The sequence below is a fragment of the Lucilia sericata genome, unplaced genomic scaffold (genome assembly GCF_015586225.1).
Source record: "Lucilia sericata isolate MDLA Ls3-8-SP2 unplaced genomic scaffold, ASM1558622v1 Contig000466F_arrow, whole genome shotgun sequence".
NCBI classification, from domain to species: domain Eukaryota; kingdom Metazoa; phylum Arthropoda; class Insecta; order Diptera; family Calliphoridae; genus Lucilia; species Lucilia sericata.
In genome coordinates this window covers 94,287-116,231 of record NW_023994481.1, presented here as the reverse complement: position 1 = coordinate 116,231, position 21,945 = coordinate 94,287, and the positions used below count along the sequence as shown (strand labels likewise).

General features: G+C 25.9%; 1 protein-coding gene across 6 annotated transcripts in view; it reads right to left on the bottom strand.

Annotated features, from left to right (window-relative positions):
• Positions 1-16,950: 16,950 nt before the first annotated feature.
• LOC119605232 (calmodulin) overlaps positions 16,951-21,945 on the bottom strand; it is a 38,997-nt gene continuing 34,002 nt past the window's right edge. For 3 of the 6 annotated variants that reach the window (XM_037958207.1, XM_037958206.1, XM_037958205.1), the window contains one exon: positions 17,054-17,346. In XM_037958207.1, the coding sequence (XP_037814135.1) occupies positions 17,318-17,346 (29 nt within the window). In that variant the 3' untranslated portion in view covers positions 17,054-17,317. Of the gene's footprint in view, positions 17,347-21,945 lie in introns of all 6 variants that reach the window. The other 3 variants (XM_037958203.1, XM_037958204.1, XM_037958209.1) reach the window with 3 other exon arrangements.

Below are 21,945 nucleotides of genomic sequence, written 5' to 3'. Positions count from 1 at the left end.
CTATAGTCTAGTCTATAGTCTAGTCTATAGTCTAGTCTATAGTCTAGTCTATAGTCTAGTCTATAGTCTAGTCTAGTCTATAGTCTAGTCTATAGTCTAGTCTATAGTCTAGTCTATAGTCTAGTCTATAGTCCAGTCTATAGTCTAGTCTATAGTCTAGTCTATAGTCTAGTCTATAGTCTAGTCTATAGTCTAGTCTATAGTCTAGTCTATAGTCTAGTCTATAGTCTAGTCTATAGTCTAGTCTATAGTCTAGTCTATAGTCTAGTCTATAGTCTAGTCTATAGTCTAGTCTATAGTCTAGTCTATAGTCTAGTCTATAGTCTAGTCTATAGTCTAGTCTATAGTCTAGTCTATAGTCTAGTCTATAGTCTAGTCTATAGTCTAGTCTATAGTCTAGTCTATAGTCTAGTCTATAGTCTAGTCTATAGTCTAGTCTATAGTCTAGTCTATAGTCTAGTCTATAGTCTAGTCTATAGTCTAGTCTATAGTCTAGTCTATAGTCTAGTGTATATCTAGTGTCTAGTGTAATCTATAGTCTAGTCTAGTCTATCGTCTAGTCTAGTCTATCGTCTAGTCTATGATCTAGTCTATCGTCTATTCTATCGTCTAGTCTATCGTCTAGTCTATCGTCTAGTCTATCGTCTAGTCTATCGTCTAGTCTATCGTCTAGTCTATTGTTTGGTCTATAGTCTATAATCTAGTCTATAATCTGGTCTATAGTCTAGTGGAAATTTAATTTAGTACTTTAAAGCCTAAAATGTACTATTTTTGTTTTGAGTTACTACCATTTCAAAATTTCAATTTTCCATGTCTGGTATATAAATTACTGACCTTTATTAGTGTTTTTGTTGTAGTTGACTTACATTTTGCTTACATACAATTTCTTCTTTAAATAATTATAATAATGTAATATCAACATTTTAATAATTTACTAATTTACACTCCCACTTAACAACAACATTCACTTTCCAGTTTGGCTGCTTACGAATGGCGCTGGAAACCAAGAAACAACGATCACCTTCTATCAATTGCCTTAACAAATTTGGCAAATTGCAAATTTTATTAAATTTTCTAACACTTTTTTCACTAATTTCTAAAATTTTTTCATAAATATTTTTATATACCGATATAAATTAACATTTGTTTAATATTTTACAACAAAAATATTTTATTATTGACAATTTATTAACGTTTTAATTTAATTTAAAGAGTACCATTTACCCGTGAACAACCGAACACTTTAGAAATTTTAAGAAAACTAATGAAATGGAACAATAACAAAAAGCATCCATCACTTATTGCAGTTGTTGTTATTTTTATTCTTTATTTGCTCTTTAAATGGAGTAGTAATAATAACAACAACAATGACATTTGTTGCTTTAGTTATTTGTATTCTTCTTCAGTTTCTAAAATTTTCTAAAGTGTTCGGTTGTTCGGTGTTTATAGTCCTGTTTAAATTATTCTAAAGCGTTAATTAGTTGTTAATATTTAAATATTTTTATTGAAAATTGTTTAAAAATAGCATTATGGAAAAATGTTTATAAAAAAGTGTTAAATTATTAGTTAAAAAATTGTGTTTTAAAATTACCAAAAATTCAGTGCATTTTTGTTAGATCGAGCGCCGGTCGTTTGTTTTCATTTGTAGGGCCATTCGTTGTGTTAAGTGATGAGAAAGTGTTAATCAGAGGGGGTAGTGGGAGAGTTTGGAAAGAAAAAAAATTTGTTTAAGAAAAAGTATGAGAAGAAAAAGTGTTAAAAATGAAGAATGAAAAAGAAGTTAAAGAAAAAGAATTGGTGGGAATGTATGTATGTGTTGCAAAATGTAAATATTGTTTTTGTATGCAAGGAAATATAAGCGGGAGAATATCGTTATTAGAATAAGAAATGAAAAAGGTGAGTGATTTGAAATAACTAGTATAAATTGTTTTTGTTTTTTTTATTTATTTTTTTCTTATATTAAATTTGACTATAAAAAGTGTATGGTCTTTGATAAAGAACAAACTATAATCTAGAGTCTAGATTCTAGACTATAGAACAGTACATATTCTTCACTATAGAGCAGCCTATAGTAGTGACCAAAGATCAGTGTTACGTCTTGACTATAGAAAAGTCTTGCCTATAGAACAGTCTATAGTCTTGTCTTTAAAAAAGATTTTTGTCTGGAATACATAACAGTCTATAGTATATTATAGTTTAGTCTATAGTCTATGGTCTAGTCTATAGTCTAGTTTATAGTCTAGTCAATGGTATAGTCTATAGTCTAGTCTATATTCTAGTCTATAGTCTAGCCTATAGTCTAGTCTATAGTCTAGTCTATAGTCTAGTCTATAGTCTAGTCTATAGTCTAGTCTATAGTCTAGTCTATAGTCTAGTCTATAGTCTAGTCTATAGTCTAGTCTATAGTCTAGTCTATAGTCTAGTCTATAGTCTAGTCTATAGTCTAGTCTATAGTCTAGTCTATAGTCTAGCCTATAGTCTAGTCTATAGTCTAGTCTATAGTCTAGTCTATAGCCTAGTCTATAGTCTAGTCTATAGTCTAGTCTATAGTCTAGTCTATAGTCTAGTCTATAGTCTAGTCTATAGTCTAGTCTATAGTCTAGTCTATAGTCTCGTCTATAGTCTCGTCTATAATCTAGTCTATAGTCTAGTCTATAGTCTAGTCTATAGTCTAATCTATAGTCTCGTCTATAGTCTCGTCTATAATCTAGTCTATAGTCTAGTCTATAGTCTAGTCTATAGTCTGGTCTATAGTCTAGTCTATAGTCTGGTCTATAGTCTAGTCTATAGTCTAGTCTATAGTCTGGTCTATAGTCTAGTCTAGTCTAGTCTATAGTCTAGTCTATAGTCTAGTCTATAGTCTAGTCTATAGTCTAGTCTATAGTCTAGTCTATAGTCTAGTCTATAGTCTAGTCTATAGTCTAGTCTATAGTCTAGTCTATAGTCTATAGTCTAGTCTATAGTCTAGTCTATAGTCTAGTCTATAGTCTAGTCTATAGTCTAGTCTATAGTCTAGTCTATAGTCTAGTCTATAGTCTAGTCTATAGTCTAGTCTATAGTCTAGTCTATAGTCTAGTCTAGTCTAGTCTATAGTCTAGTCTATAGTCTAGTCTATAGTCTAGTCTATAGTCTAGTCTATAGTCTAGTCTATAGTCTAGTCTATGTAGTCTATAGTCAGTGTCTATAGTCTAGTCTATAGTCTAGTCTATAGTCTAGTCTATAGTCTAGTCTATAGTCTAGTCTATAGTCTAGTCTATAGTCTAGTCTATAGTCTAGTTATAGTCTAGTCATAGGTATAGTCTATAGTCTAGTCTATATTCTAGTCTATTAGTCTAGCCTATAGTCTATAGTCTATTAGTCTAGTCTATAGTCTAGTCTATAGTCTAGTCTATAGTCTAGTCTATAGTCTAGTCTATAGTCTAGTCTATAGTCTAGTCTATAGTCTAGTCTATAGTCTAGTCTATAGTCTAGTCTATAGTCTAGTCTATAGTCCTAGTCTATAGTCTAGTCTATAGTCTAGCCTATAGTCTAGTCTATAGTCTAGTCTATAGTCTAGTCTATAGCCTAGTCTATAGTCTAGTCTATAGTCTAGTCTATAGTCTAGTCTATAGTCTAGTCTATAGTCTAGTCTATAGTCTAGTCTATAGTCTAGTCTATAGTCTCGTCTATAGTCTCGTCTATAATCTAGTCTATAGTCTAGTCTATAGTCTAGTCTATAGTCTAATCTATAGTCTCGTCTATAGTCTCGTCTATAATCTAGTCTATAGTCTAGTCTATAGTCTAGTCTATAGTCTGGTTCTATAGTCTAGTCTATAGTCTGGTCTATAGTCTAGTCTATAGTCTAGTCTATAGTCTGGTCTATAGTCTAGTCTATAGTCTAGTCTATAGTCTAGTCTATAGTCTAGTCTATATTCTAGTCTATAGTCTAGTCTATAGTCTAGTCTATAGTCTAGTCTATAGTCTAGTCTATAGTTAGTCTATAGTCTAGTCTATAGTCTATAGTAGTCTAGTCTATAGTCTAGTCTATAGTCTAGTCTATAGTCTAGTCTCTAGTCTAGGTCTATAGTCTAGTCTATAGTCTAGTCTATAGTCTAGTCTATAGTCTAGTCTATAGTCTAGTCTATAGTCTAGTCTATAGTCTAGTCTAGTAGTCCTAGTCTAGTCTAGTCTAGTCTATAGTCTAGTCTATAGTCTAGTCTATAGTCTAGTCTATAGTCTAGTCTATAGTCTAGTCTATAGTCTAGTCTATAGTCTGTCTATGTCTAGTCTATAGTCTAGTCTATAGTCCTAGTCTATAGTCTAGTCTATATAGTCTTAGTCTATAGTCTAGTCTATAGTAGTCTATAGTCTAGTCTATAGTCTAGTCTATAGTCTAGTCTATAGTCTAGTCTATAGTCTAGTCTATAGTCTAGTCTATAGTCTAGTCTATAGTCTAGTATAGTCTATATAGTCTAGTCTAGTCTATAGTCTAGTCTATAGTCTAGTCTATAGTCTAGTCTATAGTCTAGTCTATAGTCTAGTCATAGTCTAGTCTATAGTCTAGTCTATAGTCTAGTCTATAGTCTAGTCTATAGTCTAGTCTATAGTCTAGTCTATAGTCTATAGTCTAGTCTATAGTCTAGTCTATAGTCTAGTCTATAGTCTAGTCTATAGTCTAGTCTATAGTCTAGTCTATAGTCTAGTCTAGTCTATAGTCTAGTCTAGTCTATAGTCTAGTCTAGTCTATAGTCTAGTCTAGTCTATAGTCTAGTCTATAGTCTAGTCTAGTCTATAGTCTAGTCTATAGTCTAGTCTAGTCTATAGTCTAGTCTATAGTCTAGTCTAGTCTATAGTCTAGTCTATAGTCTAGTCTATAGTCTAGTCTATAGTCTAGTCTATAGTCTAGTCTATAGTCTAGTCTATAGTCTAGTCTATAGTCTAGTCTATAGTCTAGTCTATAGTCTAGTCATAGTCTAGTATATAGTCTAGTCTACAGTCTAGTCTATAGTCTAGTCTATAGTCTAGCCTATAGTCTAGCCTATAGTCTAGCCTATAGTCTAGCCTATAGTCTAGTCTATAGTCTAGCCTATAGTCTAGTCTATAGTCTAGTCTATAGTCTAGTCTATAGTCTAGTCTATAGTCTAGTCTATAGTCTAGTCTATAGTCTAGTCTATAGTCTAGTCTATAGTCTAGTCTATAGTCTAGTCTATAGTCTAGTCTATAGTCTAGTCTATAGTCTAGTCTATAGTCTAGTCTATAGTCTAGTCTATAGTCTAGTCTATAGTCTAGTCTATAGTCTAGTCTATAGTCTAGTCTATAGTCTAGTCTATAGTCTAGTCTATAGTCTAGTCTATAGTCTAGTCTATAGTCTAGTCTATAGTCTAGTCTATAGTCTAGTCTATAGTCTAGTCTATAGTCTAGTCTATAGTCTAGTCTATAGTCTAATCTATAGTCTAGTCTATAGTCTAGTCTATAGTCTAGTCTATAGTCTAGTCTATAGTCTAGTCTATAGTCTAGTCTATAGTCTAGTCTATAGTCTGGCCTATTATCTAGTGGAAAATGAATTTAGTACTTAAAAACCTAAAAAGTATTATTTTTGTTATAAGTTAGTACTATTTCAAAATATCAATTTTCCATGCCTGCCATAAACCCTGGTGTTTACACTACTTCAGTAGTTTGTGATGAAAATTTTAGAATTTGTTTGATATTCGTAAATAATTTGTATATAAAAAGCTTACCCGTTTAAAAATTACATCTTTTAGGTAATTTTCTTTCAATTTACCCACTGTAATATAATATCAATTAAAAAATAAACACTCATTAGGTAGTTAAAATTCGCGCTTACTTAAATTGATTTTATTTTTGCAATAAAACGTTGCCAACCTTTTGTTGTGTTTATACGTGAAACTTACCTTCTGTTTTCGTTCTTTTACAAATAAAAACAAGAATTTTTGTTTGTTTGTTTTTTTGAGTTATTTAAAGTTTTTTATTTATTTTTTTCGGATTTTTTATGTTTTTATTATTATATAAGTGTTGTTTTGTTATTATTATTCTTATAATTTTATTTTTCAGTTAATTTGAATAGAGAGACATGTTTGTTGTTTGTTTTATTTTATGAAATTGTTATTTTTTTGTTTGTTGTTTGTGGTGTTTTAGCAAATTTTATATATGTTTTGTTGGGTTGTTTATACAAATTAACATGAAAAAAGTGTTTGTTTTTAAATTTCGTTTTATTTTTAAAAATTTGTTTTGTTTTTGCTTTTATGTTTGTTTGTTAAGAGCGAGAGCTGCTGGTAGGTTTTACTTAAAATTAAACATTTATATAGTTTTTTTCGGTTATTTTTTTTTTTTTGTTAATTAATAATATTTTTTGAATATTTTCTGTTTTCTTTGTTGTGGTTGTTTTATAAGTTTTTTGCAAATTGTTTTGTTGTTTGGGTTTGCTAATTGTTTTTGTTTTTAAATTTAATTTATTTTTTCTTTAATTTAATTTTAATGTTTATTTTTTTTAATTAATTTTTAATATAATGTTTTTCCAATTGTTTTTATTTTTTTTTTAAGATTTTGATTTTTTTTAAGAAAAAACTTAAGATTTTTTTTGGTTTCCTTTTGATTTTTAGATTTTTTTGTTTTAATAAGATTTTAAAATATGAAATTAAGGTTTTAATTATTTATTTTTAAATTAAATTTTGTTTAAAGTTTGAAATTAATTTTTTGTTTAATTAAAATTATGTTTTAAAGTTTGAAATTATTTATTTAAATTTTGTTTTAAGTTTTACACACATTTATAAGAAAAAAATAATAAAATAATTTAATTTTTTTTTAAGTTTATTTAAGTGTTAATAATTATTTTTATTTATGTGTGATTTTTAGTAAAGCTTTAATTTTTAATATTTGTTTTTGTTTCTTAAATTTTTTGTCTTAAATTTAATATTCTTTTTTATATATTTAATATGTTATAAGGAAGAAGGAGACGAAAACATGTGGCTGCCTCATATTTAATTTTGCTAGTTTTTAACACATCAATATTATTTCTTTTTTATAATTGAATATAAATACAACATTTTCCTTTGTTTTCCAACATTTTAATGAGTTTTTATTGTTTTAATTAATATTATTATTTAAAAAAACCCAGATTTTTTTTTTTTTTTTTGTTAATTTTATTTATATGGTTTATAAGATAACCTTTGCTACTATACTGTTTTCTTTGCTTTTTAACATACATATACTTAACATTTTATTTAAGTGTTTTTTTAATATAACTCCTTTATTTTCGGTTTAATAACTTTTCTTTTTTAAATTGTTTTAAAGGCTTAAAATTGCTGACTTAATAAATATATTTAAACTTGTTTGCGTGGTTTACCATAAAACATACATATTCAATATTTTAATTTGAATTTTAAGAAATTCCTACTACATTCATTTATATTTTTATTTTTAATTTTAAGTTCAAAACTTGTTAAGACATACATTAACTTTTTTCAAATATTTTTTTTATGATTAACATATACTTTACTTTTTCTTTGCTTTTAATATATTTTATTAATTAAAGTTTATGAAGTTAAATTTTTTTAAAGTTTTAATTAAAACATTTATATTTTTTCTGGTGTAACATTTAAGTTTTGCTATATTATATTTTTTCTTATGCTTGACTACTTTTCAATAAATATTTATGTTTTTGTTTTTTCAAACTTTTCTTTAAATCTTAATTTTTAAAAATATTTTCTTTAATTTTTGCTTTAAAGCAATATTTCGTCTTGATGTTAAGTTTTAACCGCTTTAATTCATCATCTTAATAATTCGTCTTTTATATTGGATCTTAATAATTCGTCTTTTATAATTCATCTGTTGTTGTTGTTGTTTCACTTAAAATTAATAATAAGAGAGAGGGCACTCAGTGTTGTTCTTCACGTGGTCATCTTAAAAGTTCTTATAATTATGTTTATTGGATCTAGGACACTTTTCATTTTTATGTTATTAATATTAATCTTAAACGTTTGTTTAATATTTATATTAATATTAACATAATTTTATTAATTTATTATTAAAAAATATACATGTTTATAAAACAAAGTTTAGAACATAAATTTATATATTATATATTTTATATATGTATGTTTAATATATATATATATATATATATGCATATATATTGTTAAAGTGCTTTTTTATAGATTTCTTTAAGTTTTGCATAATAATAATAATATTAATAATAATTAAATATTTCTTGATGTTTTTATATATTTTCAACAGCTGCTAACCTTTTTGTTAATTTACTTTGTTAGTTTGACTGTGTTTTTTTAACAGTTTTTAATTTTCAAGTTTTTAACCTGTTTAAGGTGTTTAATCTTTGTCTTTGCCTTTGTTAATTTTTGTTGTTAGTTTGACTCTGCGCTAAGTTGTCAGGTTTTGTTTACCTTTTTGTGTTTTCGTCCTGGCAAACTGCTTTGCCCAATTAAGCAGTTTTGCCTTTCACTCCTACACAAAAAAGGACAACTCTACCTTTTGCTTAGTTGTTGTTTTTGTTGTAATATTTTATCTTACATAGTTGTTGTTGTAGTAGTTATTCAAGCATTTTTAGCTTTTTCTTTATAAAATTCACCTTTTACTTTCATTTGTAAAAGGTTTTGTCTGCCTTTTGCTTAGCAGTTGTTTTTTGTTGTAATAATCTTCTTACTTAGTTGTTGTTGTAGTTATTTAAGCATTCTTTGCCTTTTTCTCTATTAAAAACACCTTTTACTTTCATTTGTAAAAGATTTTATTTATGTTTTTGTTTCATTTGTTTACCTTTGCGTAAGGCCGCTGGTTTAGACTAGTTGCGCCGCCGCTTTCAAACAATATGTAGCGACTTGGTTTTCTGCATATCTCTCCTTTTGTTTACATTTGTTTATCTTAAGATATTTGTTGTTTTTTTCTGCTACCAGCTGTCTCTGCTTGCAATTCTCTTAACGTTCAACGGCATTTCTTTTACAAAACAGTGTTAGCAACTGTTATTAATATATAAAACGCTTAAATCACTATTGTTTTCATATGCTTTTTAATAAATAACATTTAAATAAATATTTTTTTGTAATTATATATTGTTATTTTTTCAACATTGAATAATATTTAAGAAGTATTGTTTTAAAGGTACATTTATAATTTGTAAGCATAATTTTTTTGACATTTTTTTAAATATTTCTGTTATATTTTTCACTACGTGCTTAATCTTAAAACATTTAATAAATATTTAATTTTTAAATAATATTTTTATATATTTTTTTAATATTTTTTAATATTTTTTATAATTTTTTTTTTTTTATATTTTTTTTAATATTTTTTTATTTTTTTTTTTATAATTTTATTTTATTTCATATAATTTTCATATATTTTCTTTTTTTCTATAACCTGTCGGTTACTGTTTTTTTCTTCTTCTTAATTATCTCTTTTTTTAGCCATTTTTAAGAGAGGGATTCATTTTTCTTTACTTTTCTTTCATTCTAATTCAGGCCTCTTTTTTTCTTAAACAAGATCTATAAAAAAAAGAAATAGAAAAAAAATTATATTTAGTTTCGTTAAAAACAAATCATTTAAAACTGTTAAAAATAAATTTAAGAAATTTTTATTTATAATACAAACCTATTGTTAAAGCAGTCAGCTAGTAACGATTCCTTATATAGTCAAATGCTAAATTTAACTTTCAACAAAAACCTGTAAAAACTAATTAAATAGAAAATTTTTTATTATAATTTTAATAGCAAGTTTAACCAAAACATCTTCAAATATAAAACAACTCCCTCTAAAGGTTTCCTTCCCTTAAGGGATTCCTTCCACATTTTATTAAAATTCCCGTAGCAAATTTGCCAACTAAATGACAAGTTTCTAAAGTAAATTCGGCTATAAACTAGACTATAGATTAGACCATTAACTAGGATTTAGACTAGTCTACAATAGATTAAACTATAGGTCAGATTTTAAAGTAATGTATAGATATATTTGCTAAACTAAAGACATAACTATAGAATAGACTGAACTTCCAGACTTTTGCCTAGACTATACACTGGAGTTTAGACAAAACTATAGACTAGACTATAGTCAGAACTATAGACTAAACTATAAACTAAAGTTTTGACTAAACTATAGACTATATTCTAGATTAAACTATAGAATAACCTTCCAGACGTTAGACTGGACTATAGTTCAAACTATAGTGCATACTGTAGTCTGAACCTATACTATAGACTGTACTACAGTCTAGACTATGAACTGAATTATAGACTGAACTTTAGTCTAGAGAATAGACTGAACCATAGTCTGGACTATAGACTATCTATACTAGACTATAGAGTGAATTGAAGTCTATGCCATAAACTGAACAAAAGTATAGAATATAGACTAAACTACAATCTAGATTATAGACTGAACTATAATCTAGACTACAGATTTAACTATAATCTAGACTACAGACTGCACTATAGTCTTGACTACAGACTGAACTATAGACTAGGTTATACAGTGAACTATAGTCTAAATTATAGACTGAACTTTAGTCTAAACTATAGACTGAACTTAAGTCTAGACTATAGACTGAACTTTAGTCTAGACTATAGACTGAACTTTAGTCTAGACTATAGACTGAACTTTAGTCTAGACTATAGACTGAACTTTAGTCTAGACTATAGACTGAACTTTAATCTAGACTATAGACTGAACTATAGTCTAGACTATTGACTGAAGTATAGTCTAGACTATTGACTGAACTATAGTCTAGACTATAGACTTAACTGTATTTTAAACTACAGACTAAACTATAGTCTAGACTATAGACTGAACTATAGTGTAAACTATAGACTAAACTATAGTCTAGACTAGGACTGAACTATAGTCTAAACTACAGACTAAACTATAGTCTAGACTATGGACTGAACTATAGTGTAAACTATAGACTGAACTATAGTCTAGACTACAGATTGAATAATAGTCTAAACTACAAACTGGACTATATGCTAGACTACAGACTGAACTATATTTTAGACTATAGACTGAACTAAAGTCTAGACTACAGACTAAACTATAGTCTAGACTACGGACTGAACTATAGTCTACACTACAGACTGAACTATAGTGTAGACTATAGACTGAACTATAGTCTAGACTACAAAACGAACTGTAATCTAGACTATAGACTGAACTATAGTCTAAACTACAGACTGAACTATAGTCTAAACTACAGACTGAACTATAGTCTGAACTACAGACTGAACAATAGTCTAGACTGCAGACTGAACTATAGTCTAGACTACAGACTGAACTATAGTCTAGACTACAGACTGAACTACAGACTGAACTATAGTCTAGACTACAGACTGAACTATAGTCTAGACTACAGACTGAACTATAGTCTAGACTACAGACTGAACTATAGTCTAGACTACAGACTGAACTATAGTCTAGTCTACAGACTGAACTGTAATCTAAACTACAGACTGAACTATAATCTAGACTACAGACTGAACTATACTCTAGACTACAGACTGAACTATAGTCTAGACTACAGACTGAACTATAGTCTAGTCTACAGACTGAACTGTAATCTAAACTACGGACTGAACTATAGCTTACACTACAGACTGAACTATAGTCTAGACTACAGACTGAACTATAGTCTAGACTACAGACTGAACTATAGTCTAGACTACAGACTGAACTATAGTCTAGTCTACAGACTGAACTATAGTCTAGACTACAGACTGAACTATAGTCTAGTCTACAGACTGAACTGTAATCTAAACTACAGACTGAACTATAATCTAGACTACAGACTGAACTATACTCTAGACTACAGACTGAACTATAGTCTAGACTACAGACTGAACTATAGTCTAGACTACAGACTGAACTATAGTCTAGACTACAGACTGAACTACAGTCTAGACTACAGACTGAACTATAGTCTAGACTACAGACTGAACTATAGTCTAGACTACAGACTGAACTATAGTCTAGATTACAGACTGAACTATAGTCTAAACTACATAATGAACTGTAATCTAGACTATAGACTGAACTATAGTCTAAACTACAGACTGAACAATAGTCTAGACTGCAGACTGAAATATAGTCTACACTATAGACTGAACTGAACTATAGATTATATTATTGACTGGATGGATTGAACTTTAGTCTAGACAATAGACCGAACTATAGTCCAAACTATATAATTTAGTCTAGACTATAGACTGAACCATAGTCTAGACTATAGAGTGTAAACTATAGCCTATACTTATGACTAGACTATCGACTGAACTATAGACTACGCAGACTATAAAAGAGATTTCAAATCTTCCCCTATGAAGAAATTATGATGTCTACATTTAATTTATGTTTTCATTGTATAGTTAGTCACACTTTATTTAAGCCAATTTTAAAAAAAGTTTTAAAATAAAATTGTTTTGTTTTTTAATTATTTTAGTTGCCTTAAAAAAAGAGACACATTTCTAGTTACGTTTGGTAGTTTAGCACAAAGTAATGTTTAGTTTTTACTTAAAATTACTTTAAATTTATATAAAATTAAAACGTTTATGTTACCATTTTTAAAGCCAAGTTTTAGTTTTTAGTAAATTTGTTAGTGGGAAATTGTAAAACAAATGAAATTTTGTTAAAAATTTGCAAAAATTTTTTAAAATTAAGAAAACTAAAAGTTTATAGTTAATAATAAGTAAAAGTTAAGTTGTTTTTAAAAAATATTGTTATTTTAAAGAAAAATACGTTAAAAGTAAAATTAGTTTGAATATCGGAATATTGACACACAGTTTTTTTGTTTAAAATCAAAGCATATTTTCAGGTGAATGAGGACAAAACTTTGCAGTTATGTTTTACTTTAAGTTATCAGTATCTGAGTCTTAAAGTAGGCTTTAGTTTTCGAATGCAAGCCTAAAAGTAGACAATAGACGTTTATATTTGCGTAATCAGCGTCAAAGCTCCTGATATGAAACCTATAATTAGGCAGTAGTTTATAATAGGTATTTTTTGGCTTAAATTTTAGATAATCTCTTGTTTTAACGCCCAAAAGTAGGCTATAGATTAGGAATTATCTTTGCTGGCTAATGAGTTGTATCTAAAGTCTAAAGATAGGCTTTAGTTGTTTTAATTTCATTAAAAATGGCTTTTTATTTTAAGCCACTTCTATATTTTTTGTTTAAGCCTAAAAGTAGTGCTTAGTTTTTAAAAAATATGTAAGAAATCCTTTCAATGTATAGTCCGCCTTACAATTAAAAAGTTTTCCTAACTTTTTAGTTTGAAAAAAGTCTTAAGTTTAAAAAATTTCTTTTAAAATCCTAGACATTTTAAAAAAATCTTAAATTTTATATGTATTAGGCCTAAAACTAGACTATGTATAACAATATTAGCTTTTTATTTCCTAGATTTTTATTTGAAATGAAATTTGTTATAAAACATTAAGAAAACTTTTGATTTAAAGCCTAAAAGTAGGCTCTTAGTTTATAAAGTCTTTTTGACCAAAGCATACTATATTGACCCCTTTTAAGTATGCTTTAGTAGCTATGAAAAAGACTTTATTTTAATTTTTTCTTAAGTTTTCTTTTAAGCCTAAAAGTAGGCTATGTAATGCCTATTAAGCTTAATAATTGAAAGTTTTTTATTGAAACAATCTGTAGGTTTCCTTTTGAACTAGAAATTGTGTAATATATTAAAGGAACCTTTCGATTAAAGGACTAAAAATAGTCCGTAGTTTAGGAAATGTGTTGTTTAAGCTAATGGATGCTATATATAGCCTAAAAGTAGGCTTTTGTTTAGGGAATTTGTGGGAGATTTGGATTTCATTTAAGAGATCTGTTTAATTTTCTTTTAAGCCTTGAAATAGACTTTAATTGTTAATGAAGTTGTCTTAAAATAGGCCACGTTTTAGTTAACTTAATAAATTACTCTTATAAGCCTAATATTAGGCAGCAGTTTTTAGTTTTATGATAAAATTTTTAAAAAATTTTACTTTTTGAAAGAAATTTATTTAATTTTCTTTTAAGCCTTGAAATAGACTTTAGTCGTTAAAGAATTTACCTTAAAATAGGCCATGCTTTAGTTAACTTTTTAAATTACTCTTATAAGCCTAAGATTAGACTATAGTTTTTAGCTTTATGTTAAATCTGTTAAAGAATTTCTTGAAAATTCAACTTTTTGAAATGTATTCCGCTTTAGGCCTAAAAGTAGCCTTTACTTGGACAAAAATTTTAAGGATTTGCCTAAAAATATGCTATGTTTTATGAAATATTTTAAATTTCTCTTGAAAGCCTAAGATTAGGCAGTAGTTTTTAGCTTTATGTTAAAACTTTTAAAGAATTTCTGGAAAATTTTACTTATTAAAAGAAATAGGTTTAAATTTCTTTTAAGCCTTAAAATAGACTTTAATTATTAAATAAGTTGCCTTAAAAGAGGCCATGTTTTAGTTAACTTTATAAATTTCGCTTATAAGCCTAAGAATATGCTTTAGTTTTTAGCTTTATGTTAAAATTGTTAAAGAAAATTTTACATTTTGAAAGAAATCGGTTTAACTATCTTTTAAGCCTTGAAATAGGCTTCGATTATTAAAGAATTTGCCTTAAAATATGCAATGTTTTAGTTAACTTCATAAATTTCTCTTATAAGCCTAAGAATAGGCTATAGTTTTTGACTTTTTTTTAAATTTGTAAAATAATTTCTGGAAAAAATCCCATTTTGAATGAAATCGGTTTAATTATCTTTTAAGCCTAAATGTAGACTTTAATTGTTAAAGAAGTTGCCTTAAAATATGCCTTGTTTTAGTTAACTTTATAAATTTCGTTTATACACCTAAGAATAGGCTATAGTGTTTAGCTTTATGTTAAAATTGTTCAAGAATTTCTTGAAAATTTTACTTTTTGAAAGTAAAAGTAGCCTTAAAGCCTAAAAGTAGCCTTTATTTGTACAAAAATTTAAAGGTTTTGTCTAAAAATAGGCTTTGTTTTATGAAATCTTTTTGAAATTTCTCTTGTAAGCCTTAATTTAGGCTATAGTTTTAGACTTTTTGTAAAAATTGTTAAAGAATTTCCTGAAAATTTTACTTTTTTAAAGATTTTTTGGTGTAAGCCTAAAAGTAGCCTTTCTTTGTCAATAGGCTTAAAGAAATTGCCTAAAAATATGCCACGTTTTAGTTTATACCTTAAATTTCTCTTGTAAGCCTTAGTTTAATCTAAGGTTTTTAGTATTTTGTTAAAACTATTAAAGAATTTGTTGAAATTTTTACTTTTGTTTTAAAAATTTCCAAGTTTAAGCCTAAAATTAGCCTTTATTAGCCTAAAAATATGCCATGTTTTAGGAAATCTTTCAAATCTTTTTTGTAAGCCTTAGTTTAGACTATAATTTTTAACTTTTTTGTTAAAACTGTTAAAGAATTTTTTGAAAATTTTACTTTTTTTTAAGATTTTTTTAGTTTAAGCCGAAAAGTAGGCTTTATTTAAGTACAAAATTAAAGAATCAGCCTAAAAATAGGCTTTATTTAATGATTTTTTTTAATTTATCAGGTAAACTTTAAGTTAGCCTAAAGTTTAGGACTTTAATAAAGAATTTTTTCTTTTTTTTAAAGATTTCTTGCTTTAAGCCTAAAAATATGCTTTAAAAACTGTGTTTTAGATTGCAATTTTAAAGTTTTTATTTTAAATAAAAATTTTAAGTGTTTATAAAGCCTTAGTTGAATTCTTACCCTTTTTTTTGTATAAAATTTGAAAAATTTTTTTTTTAAATTTATTAATTAAGCAAGATTTTTTTTTTAAAGTAAAAAAATTGAAAACAGGGTTTTGTTTTTTTAGATTTTTTAAAGATTTTTTTGTTTTATTTAAAGTTTTTTTTTTATATATTTCAGTTGTTTTTATTTTATTAAACATTTGTTGTTTAAATAAAAGTATGTTGTTGTTGTTGTGGTTGTTTTAATTACTCGTTTTTGTTCTGTTTAGAGAAAAGAAAAAAAAGCTTTAAATGGAATTAATTAATTTTGTTTTTACTTTAAAAAGTTTAAATTAGTTAGAGAAAAGACTTTGTTTGTAATAAAGTCTTGAAAAAAAAGCATTTTTTTCTTTTGTTTTAGAAAAAAAACGAGTAAAATTAAGAGAATTTATTTTTGTTTGTTTTATTAGTTTTTTAATTAAATTTGTTTAATCATAATTTAATTAATAATTACATTTATATATAAATGTGTTTGAAATTTTTTTTCTTTTTAACATCTTTTTTTTGTTGTTTTTGTTATATATATTTCTGGTAATATTTTTTTTTTTTTTGTTTTTGCAAATAGAAGTCATGTTAAGAAAGTGTAAGAGTGTTAAATTTTTTTTGTAATTTTTATTTTTTTTTTAATATTTTTTTTTATAAATTAAATTTAAGTATCTGATTCAAAAAAAGTGTTTTTGTTTTTTTTCATTTTTGTAATTGTTTAACTAACTTACTATCAACGAGGACTGCAAGTGTTTAAATTTTAAGAACTTTTTTTGTTTTCTGTTTAAGAGAAAATAAAAGTTTTTATTTTTTTTTTTAAAAAAACTTTTATTTTTTTTTTTATTTTAGAAAAAAAAAGTTCTTTATTTTAGGCTGACTGCTTTGCTTTGTTTGTTTTATTTAATTTTAATAAAATTTAATTAAATTTAAAGAAGAAAATGTCGAAAAAAAAAACTAAACAAACTTTTTCATTAAATTATTAAAAAAGGGAATAATTTCTTAGCTAATTTAAAATTTAGTTTAAATTATTTTTTTAAAAAAAAGAGCCTTTTCTTTTTTAAATTGTTTAAAAAAAACAGTGTTAAGTGTTTTTTTTGTTGTTGCTTAAGAGAGAATCCTATTTTAATGTTTAGCTTTCCATATTTAGCTTGTTTAGCTTAAATAATAGTTGTTTTTGTTTTAAACTTGTGGTTTGTTTGATTTTTTATTAATTTAAATTTAAATATATTTTCTGGGTTTTTTTTGTAATTTAAGGTTTTTTTTATTAAGTTTTTTTTTTATTAATTGTATTTATATTTAAATGTTGTTGTTGTTTTTTATATAAATTTAAGTTTTTTAAGTTGTTGTTGAGGGATAGGTGTTTTTATTTTTGTAATATTCTTTTTCATGTTTTTTTTTATATATATATAATATTTATATTTTTATTTTCAATTTAAATTTTTAAGTTTTCAATAGTGTTTGTTGTTGTTTCTTCATTTAAATATTTTATGCTGTTGTTGTTGTTGTTGTAGTTGTTATTTATCCATAGCAGCAGCAATTGCGCGTTGTTAATGCGCCCAGCTACAGTCTTCGTCAACATCTTAAAAACATAGAAAAGCTTAAAAAGAAGTAATTTAGCTGCTCACTTTGATGTCATCATAGTCACGAATTCTGCAAGAAAACAACAACAAAAATATATATTAATACAACATACAAAAACAACAAAATTTTAAAACTTTATAGAAAATTTCAAAATATTTGAAAAAATTCTAGAAATCTTAAACAAATTTCATAATTTTTCTTTAATTTCTCAAAAATTTCTAAATTATATTAAAAAAATTTCAAAAATATCTTAATAAACTTAAAGTAGCACATCCTAGATAACAAAAAAATCAAGTAGCATACCCTAGAAAACGAAAAAATCAAGTAGCACACCCTAGACATATAAAAAAATCAAGTAGCACACCCTATATAACTAAAAAATCCAAGTAGCGCACCCTTTGCAAACAAAAATTTAAAATTTTCTACAATTTTTCTTAAATTTTTTAAAAAATTTCTCGTTAAAACATAAAAATTTTAAAAATATCTTAAAAACTCAAAGTAGCACAGCCTATAAAACGAAAAAATAAAGTAGCACACCCTATATAACTAATAAATACAAGTAGCACACCCTTTTCTAACAAAAACTCCCTAAATTTCTTAAGAAATCTTAAAAAAATCCAAAAATTTCTACATAAAAAGTAAAAATTATAAAAATGTTTTAAAAAACTTAAAGTAGCACACACTAGAAATCGAAAAAATCAGGTAGCACACCCCCTAGATATCAAAAAACTAAGTAGCACACACTTTGCAAACAATTTCTTTTTATATTTCCTAAGAAATCTTCAAAAAAGAAATACAACTTTTCTTTAACTTCTCAAAAATTTCTCGTTAAAACGTAAAATTTCGAAAAATATCTTAAAAAACTTAAAGAAGCACATCCTAGAAATCGGAAAAATCAAGTAGCACACCCTAGACATATAAAAAAACCAAGTAGCACACCCTATAAAACTAAATAATCCAAATAGCACACCTTTATTATTGAAAAAATTCCATAATTTTCTTTAAATTTTCAAAAAAATTTACAAAAAATGGAACAATTTCAAAAATACCTTAGAAAACTTAAAGTGGCACAGGTAGCACACCTTAAAAATCGAAAAAATCAAGTAGCACACCCTTTTAAAACCAAAATTTCTTAAGAAAATTAAAAAATTTCTATAATTTCTCAAAAATTTCTAAATAAAGAGAAAAAATTTTAAAAATATTTCAGAAAACTCAAAGTAGCACACCCTAGACATGTAAAAAAATCAAGTAGCACACCCTTTATAAACAAAAATTCCTTAAATTTCATAAGAAATCTTCAAAAAATTACATAAAAAGCAAAAATTTCCAAATTATCTTAAACAACTTAAAGTAGCACACCCTAGAAATCGAAAAAATCAAGTAGCACACCCTATAAAACTAAATAATGCAAGTAGTACACTCTTAACAAACAAAAATTCAATATTTTTTCTTTAATTTCTCAAAAATTTCTACATAAAATTAAAAAAAATTAAAGTAGCACACCTTAGAAATCGAAAAAATTCTGTAGCACACCCTATATAACTAAATAATTTAAGTAGCACACCCTTTTCTAACAAATATTCCTTAAATATTCAAAAATTTCTATAATTTTTCATAATTTTCTCAAAAATTTCTATATAAAATGCAAAAATTTCAAAAATATTTTAAAAAACTTAAAGTAGCACACCCTATGAATCGAAAAAATCAAGTAGCACACCCTTTTATAACAAAAAATTCCTTAAATTCCTCAAAATTTTAATAATTTTTAAATTTTTTTCAATAATTTTTTAGTAAAACCCTTAAGAATTCAATAAAATCAAGTAGCACACCCTATATAACAAAATATTTTAAGTGGCACAACCTTTAAAACTAAAATTTCATCCAAATTTTTAAGAAAACAAAGAAAAAATCAAGTAGCACACCCTTAATAATGGGAAAAAATCAAGTAGCACACCCTTTAAAATGAGTTTTAACAGGTCAAAATTATAAAATGTTTTAAATATTATAGAAAATTTAAAGTAGCACACCCTTTAAAAAGAAAATTTCATCAAAATTTTAAAGAAAATAATAAAAAAATCAAATAGCACCCCCTAAATAAGGGAAAAATCAAGTAGCACACCCTAAATATTGCAAAAAATCAAGTAGCACACCCTTTAAAATGAGTTTTTAACAGTTCAAAATGATAAAATTTCTTAAGTATTATAGAAAATTTAAACTAGCACACCCTTTAAATCGAAAATTCCATCAAAATTTTAAAGAAAATAAAGAAAAAACCAAATAGCACCCTTTGAATAAGTGAAAAATCAAATAGCACAAACTTAGTAAGGGAAACAATCAAGTAGCACACCCTTAATAAGGGAAAAAATCAAGTAGCACACCCTTTAAAATGAGTTTTAACAGTTCAAAATGATAAAATTTCTTAATTATTATAGAAAATTTAAAGTAGCACAACCAAAAAATAGGAAAAAATTTTGAATATTTTGGATATTTTATGACTTCCTTGTTAATAATAATAAATTAAAATATTTAATAGTACGATTAAACGTTTAAAGTTTATATAAAATAAAAATTAAACAAAAACAAATTTGTTTTTATTAAAATTGTTATTTAATTATAAACAAACAAACGCGCAGCAGCGAAGTATATAAATAAATAAAAGTTGAAAAAAAAAAAAGTAATTGCGTGTGGGGGTATTATTTGTTTTATTAATTTATGTTGAAAATAATGGAAAATTTACAAATTACAAAAAGAATATTGAACATTTTTTCTTAAAAATTTATTTTTTATAAAAAAATTTTTTAATTTTTTTGAAAATTTTCTTAACAAAGTTGACGTTATTTTATGAAAAAACCCATGATGTGATATTGTTATACCTTGTTTTGTAAATATGTATAGATTTTTTTTTTTTGTTAATTCCTCATTCTTGGGATATGTTAAAAATGTATACTTAACAACAATACAACAACAACAACAACAACAACAAGAAATCGAAATTATTTTTAGCAATAAAATGCAAACACCTGCTAAAATTGGGGGCACAATTTTCAAAATACTAACTAAAACTGAAAAGAACAAAAACAACACACACACACAGTCTCTGTACAACATAATGAAAACGAGGAAGCACTGTTTGCTCGACAAGTGAGAAGAGTCCACACAACATGATATTCTTGTTGTGTGAGTGTAAATTAATTTAAAACTATTACTAATAGTTTTGTACAGCAACAACAACAAATAAAACGCAAATCACAAGCAACAATTTGAAATCAACATAGTTATTTTTATTGTGATTAATTTGAAAAATTACCCCAAATAAATACAATATACAGTGGACGTCCAATAGTACGTATACTCTTTATTACGAATATCCAATAATACGAATGGCAAAATTGTTGCATTGTATACTCTATAGTACGAATAAAGTCACAATTTTTCTGTTCGATAGTACGAATAACGCATTTTTTATGGGAATTTTGGTTTTATTTACGTATGAATGAAGTTTTTATTATGTTTTTATTTTATTATTTCGGTATCATTCACCTTAAGCTCAGTAATTTTGAAGTTTTTTTGTATTTATTACAAGTGTTTTGTATTTTTAAAAATCCTATACACACAATTTACTGCATGTATATTTACAAATCAACAATTATTTAGTGTTATTAATTTATTTTATTGGAATTTTGATGACCCAAGAGAAGAAATTAAATTGGATGATAACGCCAATGAGGAAAGTATTTTATTAGTTCCCGACAATAACTCTGCTGAGAACAATATTGAAGCCTCAAAAGCGTTGTTATTGAAAAAGCCGTAAGAATCGTTTTACAATGTAATAAACATCGATGTTAAATGATGGATTTTTTAATAAGTAAAATGATATTTATATACATATGTATGTATGAACTGTTAATTTTGAAAGTAGTGTGACTCCACATTCCAAACAATGGGTTTAAGGATAACTATTCTAATTTTTAAGAGAAAATTATAAATTAGAGAATTGTGGTATATTCCATTCAAGTTTCTAATAAAAGTTTTATGTAATCTGAACATTTTAATACATTTTAGAACACATATGTAAATTGCAAATTGTCTTTGGCACACATCTTTTTAAAAACATTAAAATTTAAAACCTTCTACATATATCTCATTTCAACCATTGGACTCACGATACTTTCAAAATTAAATATGTCCATTTTATGCCTGTTTATGTACAAGAAATTTATTTAAAATAATACACATTTATTATATTTTGTTCCGTTATGTAATTTTTCATGAAAAATAAAACAAAAATAAATAAAATCCAATATTTTATGTGTATTATTTGAATTTAAACATACAAAATGTGTTGTTCAATAATACGAATTTTTCGGTATTACGAAAGGGCCTGACACTATATAATTCGTACTAGTGGACGTCCACTGTAAATTGGATACATTCCCAGTCACGATTTTGAAAAAAAAAAGAAAACAAAAGAAATTTTAAAAACTTTTTTTTATTCAACACAGCAGACTGTGTTTTTGAGAAAAACAAGCAAAAAATAAACTAAAAGATAAAAGACATTTTTTCTTTAACAGAAAATTGTCATAGGTTGGGGTTAACAAAACAACAAGATAATGTAGAAAAAATACAAAATGTTAAAGAATTTTTGCATAAAAACCATTAATTTACAAG